General features: G+C 39.3%; 1 protein-coding gene across 1 annotated transcript in view; it reads left to right on the forward strand.

Moving 5' to 3' along the window:
* Window positions 1-10,805, forward strand: part of pigg (phosphatidylinositol glycan anchor biosynthesis class G (EMM blood group)) — a gene marked incomplete at its 5' end in the record, with an annotated part of 135,656 nt that overhangs the window by 44,306 nt on the left and 80,545 nt on the right. The window contains 2 exon segments of the mRNA XM_014010407.1: window positions 3,915-4,132; window positions 8,325-8,609. Coding sequence (XP_013865861.1) covers window positions 3,915-4,132; window positions 8,325-8,609 — 503 coding nt within the window.

Raw genomic sequence — 10,805 nt, forward strand, 5'->3', positions numbered from 1 at the left:
TCGTTCAGACTGTCATAAAAAAATCGGATATGAGTCAGATGGGTCAAAAAAATTGGATTTGGGTCGGATTTGCCTGTAGTGTGAATGTAGCCTATGCAGCAAGCCCAGACCCTTGTACGAAGCAAAGTGAAGGACAGGGTCTGGTTTTAACCAAGCTAACCTCTAGAATATATTTTCAAATACCTACTGGTCTTAAAGAGAATTCACCATTTGTTCTCTTTGTCAATAAGTTAACAAAGAACACCCTCCCACCACCACCCCACCCCACCGCAAAATAAACCCCCCAAACATTAAAAAACAGGTCTTCATTGACATGTATAAATATTTGAGATGATTTGTCTATTTTTTTTTTTTGTTTGCGCTTTTGTGTTTGTCATTATAAACAGGTTTTATGGGACCTTTCCAGCTCCTTCAGAATAAGCACTTTCTTGGCCCAACAGGGACTCTCGAGTGATGCAAGGGTGATGTGATTGGGCCATGCATAAACCATGTTGATTGAGGGCCATGTTGATTAGTAATAAGCACGTTGAAGGCTCCTCCAGAACCCACACTGTGAGCAAGAAACGTTCTGTATTCTTGATGTGCTCAGTTGCCTGGTAAACATTAACTGAAATGTAAAACTTTTGATCAGAAAAAGAATAAGATAGTGGTTAGCAGAGGTGCAAAGAGGAAAAATATCCAAGGATCTTGGGCCCCAGGCTGTGTGGACAGAGAAGTCCTTATAAGACTGCTTGAATGCAGCCCATGCTTTGAGGAGAAAACAGCATGTCAGATAACTTTAGGCAGTAACACTGATTCGAAAGTATGACAGCCAATACTGACCTGTGTTGGACATAAGGTTAGACAAAATTGTATCATCAGAAAAATGGTCAACACTTGATATTTGCCACTTTGCAATTTCTACAGTTAGTGCCGCCTGATGATGAATTTTTGGGTGCGATGCACTCTCACTATCAGACACGCATGTGATGTACTGCATTACTAAAGATATTCTAGGGCGGCTGTGGCAGAGTGGTTAGGGGAGTCGTCCTGGAACCTGAAGGTCACTGGTTTGATCCCCCGTCCAGCTGCCTCAATTGTTGTGTTCTTGGGCAAGACACTTCACCCCTAATGCCTCTGATGTGTGCCCCGTCAGTGTGTGAATCTTGAAGACCTTTCCTGCCCACAGCCATCAGCATCTACAATAAGTTTTTAGTTAAATGAGTTACGACAACACCAAATTTCCCTCTGGGATCAATAAAGTATTTTTGAATTTGAATTGAATTTGAATGAATGTGATTGGCACTGATTAGTCTCCATCGATGATTGTATATATATTAGCTTTGTAGAGACTTAATAGAGTGCTGTGTGAATGGGTAAATGAGGACACAGATTGTAGTGTGAAGTGCTTTGAGTATCCTGGTTGGGTAGAAAGGCTCTATACAAGTACAGACCATTTACCATATTCTGTCACTCATTGTGGAAAAGGTGGGTTTCAATTCACACAGCTTACTAATTTAACCTGTCAAAATAAAGTTAGCTTGACTAATGATTTATAAATACTGTATAATTTTAGAACAAAGGGGAACTAAATTAGAGTGAAAAACATGCAAGTGCAATTGTTATTTAATAATTGTCAAATCAATCATTATCTGCCTCAATAAATTGTGCATATTTTTTTTTTACTATCAGCCCTATTCTAGTTAGAATACTAGAAGCACTCGGAGAGTGCAAACCTCTGCCAAGACCAATTTCCCCCATCCTGTAAGAGTTAATGCGCAAAAGCAGAGATGGAAACATATTTGCTGAATAAGTTCTGACGTAGTGAACATTTAAGCAGGCAGTATGCACGGGATTTCTTCTCGGTGGAGTCCGATGTGAAAAAATAAAGTCACACTCGTCACCCGACATTATTCATCGTCAAACTGGTGTGGGATTAAGCTCCTAAGTTTTCATCAGTCACATTTCACCATGTAAAACGTCTGTTTTATCCCCTTGTATGAGTTTGTAATGGTTTGACTCTCTTTATAAAGTGCTTCCTGGCTCCCCCCGTCTCCAAACTTTGAGGCCCGGCAGCTCTCTGTTTACAAGCCTAGTAGAGACAAACTGTTTTGATTGGTTGTTTCGGAAATGTGGTGTATTTGAGGAAATGGGAAAAATGGGTTACATGGTGCAGTCACGCACTTCCTGGTCACAAAACGTTGTAAATACACATACTATGGCAAAAATTATTCATCATTAAATGTGGTTTTAACATAACTTTTATAAAGTTTGAAGTCCGTGCTGTCCAATCAAGCTCATTGTTTTTTTACAGAAGCCCTGTGAAAGCATCACAGCTTTGCCGATCTCAGAGTGTTAAAAGAAAAGAAATTCCTGTATCCGCATCGTGATCCAGAACATCACCAAAATTTAAAAGTGTGTTCCCTGGCCTAGTACTCACATGTGGTAAAAATGTCATGACAATCCGTCCACAAGTTTTTGGGTAATGTTGTCTACAGACAGAACGACAGACAGACATACGCAACCAAAAACATTACCTCGCCCTTGGCGGAGGTAATAAAAGGAGTAGTTGCTAGTTCAAGTCGTTGTACATGATATGATGTCAGTGATGTCCTATGAAAAAATTAATTAAAACAGTTTCTCAATCAAGACACATTCAAATCAACTTTGTATGTTTGGGAAAGACCCGACACCTGTGAGTGTCCTCAAGATGTCTGCAGATGTCACAGATTCTGGTGAGCGAGAACCTGACAGGCTGCCCTGTAAGCTGATCAGGTACCAGTCCTAAAGCTCAACAAAGACTGCCTAATTGTCCAGCTGGTCTGAAAAAGGCACTCTTTTCTCCTGTTGAAGTTTAAAGTAAAGTCAAGTGTGGTTGGAGCTGATGCAACTTTCCTTGCTTGCAGTAATGACAAGTCCAAGGTAAATAAATAAAATTACTAATCTAACAATCTGCTCAAATCTTAAGACTTCTCTCTCTCCAAATTCTAAAGTGAATTGTTTATGAAATCGTTAACTCTGTGTAAAGTCACTGTGTATAAACAATCCTGTCCAACAGAATATTTGTTTGATACTTAAAATTAAAATCACATTTAATCTTTATTCAGCTTAGATTGACAACATCTGATAAAGTATTTCTCTTGCCTCCCATCTAAACTGTTTTCTTAGCCCTTATTATTTTGTCTTGTATATTATTTTGTTTCTTCTTTTATCCATTATTTTGTAAAATTAAGATTTTTCTGTTTTTGAAATAAATTACCATAAAGACAAAATTAGTTTTCTTCTTATATGAGTACTCATTGCTATGAGGAGACTTCCCTTAGTCTTACGAACTCACACTTTGGTTTATGAGTTCAGATTGAAAAAGGGTGAACAAAACTTAACAGCACAATGGTTTCCCAACAGGTAAAACAGTTTCTGGTAGGGAAGTCCTGATACAGATTTTTAGGCTCCTGATACAATCCGATTTTTTTAATGATTAGTCTTTCCGATGCGATCCGAAAACTTTATTTCCTTATTTCTTTCCAAGTGACAAGATTGGTGGTATTAAAGCGAGCTCTGCTGTTCCCACCACCAGAAACATCCAGTTTGCAGATTTTGCAAGATGCAGTTTCAACATCATTGTTTTCCATTGAAAAGTGTTCCCACACTGTGGACATGGTTGCATTCTTGTGTGCGTCTTGACTTCTTAATGGCAGTTGTAAAGCATGATGATGCTGAAAACTGTTGCGAAAACTGGATCAGCCCGATCATATGACTAAATCTGATTCTCCCAGATTTTCAAAAAATGGCCATATCCAATACCGATACTGAGTATCTGATCGGGACATCCCTAGTTTGTGGCAGGCTGCAGAAACCGTTTCATCCTTTCTGTCCTGTATCCATTCTACACCACAATATGTAATACTCCGCCCTTGTGTTTCCCTACAATCTAGATGTGGGCTTTGAGCAGTTTCGTGTAGCAGAAAAGGCTCATGGGAACTGGATGAAGCTCTACCTTGAAGGAAACACCTCTGAGGTGCTGACCAACATGGGCAAAAAAGTCCTGAAGCAGTATCTTGAGGCGCTAGCTGCCATGAGCTCTGCTTTGAGCAAACAGCTGGGAAAGTACGATATGTACTCGATGATCGCAGGCATGATCTTTGTATTTCAGGTGAGTTCTGAGGAGTTTTTTACAACTATTATAGTACTGTGTCTGATAATGTGTCCAAAATAAAAAAAAGACGTGTGAACACAAAACTAAGTTGGTAGTTAGTTATGTTCCCAGTAATCTTAGCAGTTAAAAGTAATACGGAGAAGAAGAAAAAAATTAATAAATTGATGGAATGGCAAAATTTCTTCAGCAACATAATTGATAAATTGTAAACATTTTACCCATGCATACCTGAATTATAACTTTACTGAATATCTAATCACATTCGACATAAAACAATGTATTGTTTGTCCTTCAGTCATGTTTATACTGTAGTTATGGCAAGAGTAGGTAAACTTTCTTTCAGTTCTGAAATTTTACATATCAGATCAAATAAAAAAAAATAAAAATGGTCTTTATCAGTTTTCAAAATGACATACAACCTAAGATAAACAAGAGGGGACACATAAAATTATCATTATTTATTTAACAAAATTTTGAACAAAATGCTGAAAAATGTAAGATACTAAATTCATCCATGCTGCTTTTATAAGAGTCAGAGGGTAAGTAAAAGTTTAATGTTGCTGTTCAGATGAATTTATATTTGATCCTCTAAAAATGTGAGTGTTTCTAAAAAGCTGAAGGTCAGTCAGTTTGCTGCTCTAGAGTCCATCTTTCTACACAGAAAAGTGCCAGTCTTCCCAGGAATCTCAGCAAGTTCACCTCAAGTTCAGGCAGTTCAGTATTCAAAGAACTGAAAAACAAAAAACTCCACAAAACCAAGGATTTTATCTTTAAGTTGACTTGCAGCATGCAGTTTCAAAAATTGAACATTGTGTCAGCACCATACTGTAAAATATTGATAGTAACCAGCATCAGTAGATTTATTAGATGCTAGGTTGAATAGTCTATGGGCTAGGGTGGGAAACCATCCACCCACCCCCCAACTGCTGAATTTCTCTGGTATTTTCATGTACCCAAAGGTCCACGTTTTAAGAAAATACACGTTAACAGAAAAAAAAAACGTTGTCTCACTGCCCACCAGGAACATTTTTTTGACCACACTCCTTTTTCATTGTGACCATCAAAGTTAGGGGCACAAAAAACTTAAATGCAAATATCTTTGCTATAAACCAACCAAATTTCATGATGATGATGATGATGCCTTTATTGTCATTGTACAGAGCACAATGAAATTACATTTACGAACACACATTCAAGAAGACACACATGACAAAACATGCTGGAACAGGTGAGCAGGTCATGCAGCAACCAGCAGGGGTCGCTCTACCTTTAACAGCTGGAAATACACAATAGGAAAGTTGAGTTAAATATAAATTGCTCTGATCCTATGTTTACATCAGAAACATGCACAAAAATCGACTCGCGATAGGGCAAGACAGGCTGGGGCAGGGAGGGAGCTTAGGTCAGATAACACATGAGATGGGGCGGGGATCAGTGGAGTCAGTGACGTTGAGGGTAGGTCTCTGTGCTAGGACCCGAGCCTAGACCCCGCCAGAGTCCAGAGTCCCATGATGTTATCGTCTCTTGCTCGGCTCACCAGAGTTCAGCCTTCGGTTCACTGCCAGGTCCAACATGGGTGATGCAGGTTGGAGGGAATCAAGCCCTTGTTGGCATATCATCCTTGGGAAGTTTCAGATAAACATGGCAGTCGAGGCCATGCCACTGGGAGCCAACAGATAAACACAGTTGGTACAAAACAGCCTTGAATTTCCTGCTGCTTTTTAGTGTCTTTACTGCATCACTGAAAGTGGCAAAAAAATTTCAATCAGCCGAATTTGGGGTCCTCCCTGCCTCTCACCATCTGGAGCTTCACCCAGATGTGATCCTACATGCCAGAGGCTCGCTCCTGGGCTGCAATCCTCGTCAGAATCACATCCAGTTTGTGATTTATCTCCCCCAGCAACTGAGTCCGTGTGCTCCCAGCCCGGCAGAAACCTTCCAGTATACCCAAAAGCTTCTCAACGGCCCAGACCGCTGTTAGAGTCGCTTTCACTTTTCGACATATCAGGAATTCACCTCCGCCGATCAGCAGGAATCCAGTTATCATAAATCCAAATATATACAATTCTTCCATGTCTTCAATGGAAAGTGGTCTGAGAAACATCAGGTTCCAGCTCCCCCAAGAACCACTGATACATCTCGCTGAAACCGTTCCACTCGGACATCTTTGTTCCCCTCGTTTGGAAAAAATAAAAATAGAAAAAAAAAAACAAGTTAAAAGCAGATTTGTATTAATTAGCTGTTTGATTTACATGACATTTTGTTAAACAAATATGAACACAATGATGTTATCAGGGGATAAAAATGACAACTCAAAGGATGAAAATTTTTATAATTTTAGTCAATAAGCTAGAGATGCTTTTGTTGATTTATGCAATAGATCATTTTAAAAGTAACACAGAAGACCATTGGTGAACATTCGGAAACAAGTTGAAATTGCAAGGCTTTCACTGAATTATTCTTTGAATAGCTTGAACTTTAATTCTTCTTTCGAACTAGTTGAAGTAAAATTTGAGAAATATTGTATCCATTTAATACAGCTTTATGTCCAATAGTATACCATACGGAGCACAAGTAAACGTCTCACACACAGAAGAGTGAAACATCTTTGTCCCATGCTTTCTGGTGATCTTCATGCCTTTCATACTCCCTTTGCCCTTAAAGAAAACAGTTCCAACTTAATTACACCTCTTTTTTTAAAGATATTTGCTTCTAATAAGTTACCAATAGATGTGATATGAAACAAGTAAAGAATTCTAAAATGATTTGTGACTTCACATAGATTAGTGTCAGAACATTGATCTGTAAAACGTTTGTGTGTAGAGAAAGCAAGTTTAAAAAAATCTGTTCAATACATTGGAAGTCAAAATAAGTTTGCAGAAAACCAGTTAATCTCTTCTAAAAGGCTCTATTCAAAAATCGGACTTTGTTAAGGCCCACAGTCAGTCAGCAGCAACTCTGTGAGATGCCTTGGTTCTTATCAGAACAGCAAATCAATAACAGCCCCTCTCAGGGGCCCAGTGGCTGTTCACAGACACTCGTCTAAGAGGGAATATTACAATATAATGTGGATTCAACCAAGTAAAGTAACGTGTACATCTGACTGTTGGTTACACCCCTGGAGACAGTACCTTCTTTGTCAGGCCTTAGAACATAACCAACTTTGTTCATATTACAGACTCGAGACACACTGACTCTGGTTAAACCACATGGCTGCAATGATCACAAAGTATAAAATACAAGACTGCATATTAAATTCAGTTTATCATTCACAAGCACTGCTGGCTGTTGACTCATTTTAAATTAGTCGTCAACTAATTATTATTTTGGGTGCCACGGCGGCACAATTTTTAGAGTTGTTGCCTCACAGTAAGATGGTCACAGCTCACCTCCTAAAGTTTGCATCTTCTCTACGTGCTGTCTTTATTGCAGCTAAATGGCTAGCTGTCAGAGACTGGTCTCACTTCAGACTCACTCTAGAAGTCCTCTAGATGTCCCTCAAAAATTTTGAGCAATATCTGATGTGGCATTTCAAAAATAATGGCATTCAAAATATTGACATTGTTACTTCATGTGCCCCTAAGTTGCTGTCGTTATTGCAGCTAAACAGGTAGTTGTCAGAGACTGCTCTCACTTCAGACTGAACCGACAAGTTCTCCCGATGTTCCTTAACAATTTTGAGCAACTTCTGATGTAGCATTTCAAAATAAAACGTCCTGTGACCCAGAAAGGAGAAAGTGGGTAAAAGAAAAATGGTGGATGGACAAGCCTGGTTTTAAAAATACTGTCTAAAGGTTTTATTATTCTTCACAAAGACATGTAGGTCTTGATTGCTCACATGAAATCACATCATATTAGTAGTTGGGTCTACAGTGTGTCACAGGATGTTTTGCATTTAAACTTTCAAAGCAAATGTGGACAAATGGGTACCAGACTACTTATGAAGGTGGTTGGATTGAATCTGTCCTCAATGTTTTTTGACAGAATTGATACCGGCAAAGATGAAATATGATCAGATCAACCAAAATAGACAGAGGTTAGATTGGGGCCTTTAAACTACAGGCATCACTTAGCATGTTAAATGTTAAAGTTTACAATAGAATTGAACAAGAGTACTTACTATTTACTGCAACTATAGAAAAATTAACTTTTTTTACAACCTTTTTTTCTCTTCTTTTGTGCCTTTCAGCTCTTGTTGGTCTTACTGTTGGCCATGCCTGAAGCACTGAGCGGTTCTGCAGCAGTGGACCTTCCAGTTCTCTCGTCTTTGTTGTCCCTTCCTTTCTACCTTTTGTGCCTGCTCCTTGCTTCAGTGCACGTGTTGGTGTGTACATCTGCAGAGAGCTCCTGTTATTTCTGCAGCCTTTCCTGGGGCCTGGTGTTTGCTGCTGTTGCCTTCTCCTCAGCAATGTTTTGCATCCTGGTCTCATTTTTGGCACAGCGACTCCCCCTCGCTATAAAGATTCATGGGAAGGTGAGTAAAATCTTACTCTGCCACCTAGACGGTGTGTAAAATGCATGCATGCATACTTGTCCGACACAGACTCTTGACAATCTAGCTTTCTTGAAGACATTGCTTGTATGAAAAAACAGAGAAAGCCCAACTTAATTTGGACGTGTGCTTAGAAAGACATAAAAAATTGTCATTTTGTTTGAGAGCTTAAGGTTTGATTCTGATAGTGGTAACAATAAAACTAGTGCAAATCTGCTTTTATTCACTTCAAAAGTGTTTTCCAGTAAATTAAATCATCATCAAGGTGGATACGACGTGACATTTGACAGACTGGACCATTATCTACCCAAACAAATATGAGCACATGTGACCAAAGCTTCAAAAGTATGATTTGATATAGGGCTGGGCGGTATGACCTCAAATTCATATCACGGTATAAACTGAATCCCGTCACGGTAACGGTATATGTCACGGTAGAAAACTATGATAAAAAGTAAAGATAATGTAATTTTTAGAGCTTTTTTTTGCAGAAAATTGTAATCTTAATCAAACCCAGCGTTTTTGCTTTAATATTTGCCTGCCAAACAATGAGCTTCTGCCTGCTGAACTTAGCTGCTGTGCTCTCATCTTCATCGCTGCGCGGCTGCGCGCTCATCTTCATCATCAGAGCAGAAGCCGACTTTACATTAGCAAGATGGATTTATGACTGAACGAACGTCCACGTCTTTTTTATAATCAACTCTGTGGGTAACAATACTTAAAAAAACAAGTTTTTCTTCAACAATTGTGTGTGAAAAACTGCGGATGTTAAAGGAGACCAATTAGGGGTCCTAGAAATGTTTATGGTATGTCTGTGGGCTATCCAGACCATGTTCATTCAATTTAATGCACAAAATAATTCTCAGATAATAAAATTTCCCATTTTCTAGTTCTGCCTGCTCTGACTTCTGTTCAGAAGAGCTGTTTATGTTAATGAGCTCTGTTGGTAACGCCCTCCAAAAATCTGTTGACATTAACTCCGCCCTCCAAAGCCAGCGTTTACGTTAGCATGGCTAATAATAGCAGAAGCTCCGTTGTACAACCATATGAGACCCAGAGGCAGAGTCGTGGTCCCAGCTTCTTTTTTTTTCTTCCCCCTCCTCTGCTCTGCGCTCACTCTGCATGCTGTTACCAGAGCAGGGAGCAGCAGCGGTCAAAATACCTCAGAAACTCGAACAAATAGGTTTTAACAAGGCTTTAATAAGCTAAACAATAGAGGTACATGAGAAAATAAATAAATAATTAAATTGTGTCCGTGCCGGTCTCAAACCCAGGTCTCCCACTCTCTGGTCCAACACTCTACCCATTGCCCTATTGGAGGCTTGTTGTGAAATGAGCTGCGCATTGCGCAACAACACCGTGATGGCTATTTATACTGAGGAGGTGGAGTCTCACTCGGGTAAGGTGCTGAATGCAGGTTCCGGTGGGTTGTTGTGTGGCTTGTGACATCACAAAATGACAGAAGTATAGAACTTGTCGTTAAAATACATTAAAAATACATTTACTTACAGTAAATATGCCCCTGGGTGCATTTTTTGGTCCAAGGACTGTTTTTTTAAGAAGTACATACCCAAAGTTGAGTAAAAAAACCTTTAAAAAGTGAATTTTGCATAATAGGTCCCCTTTAAAGCTTTACTCTGTGCGACCTGCAGCGAGACGAGAGGAGAGGAGAGGAGACGAGATGGAGGGAAGAAATGATCCCGCAACACGACATAACTTGGAGGAGGAAATTTTGAGGATTATTATTCTGTCTATACGTGTTTTAAAACGCTAGAATTTCTTCATTATATTTCAAACTCCTCCTGCTCAGTTGTCTCTGCACTCACAGCCCTGTTCACACAGGTGCGATGATGTAATGACGATAGGACGGTAGAGGGTAAATTTCTACCGTAGGCCAACTTCATACCGTTTCTACCGTCTACCGCATATACCACGCAGCCCTAATTTGATAGAGGAACAAATTTTCTGGGAGGCAAATACCTGTCTTTATCCATTACATTTTACATAACATTTACAATGTACAGTATTTAGAAAGCGTGAATACTTCATCATTGTGTTTTTAGAAGAAACTCAGTCTACTAATGAAGTTGAAATAGTTTGTTGTGTTATTTATTTGTGTGTGTGTGTGTGTGTGTGTGTGTGTGTGTGTGTGTGTGTGTGTGTGTGTGTGTGTGTGTG

Source organism: Austrofundulus limnaeus, unplaced genomic scaffold (assembly GCF_001266775.1).
Source record: "Austrofundulus limnaeus strain Quisiro unplaced genomic scaffold, Austrofundulus_limnaeus-1.0 Scaffold68, whole genome shotgun sequence".
Taxonomy (NCBI): domain Eukaryota; kingdom Metazoa; phylum Chordata; class Actinopteri; order Cyprinodontiformes; family Rivulidae; genus Austrofundulus; species Austrofundulus limnaeus.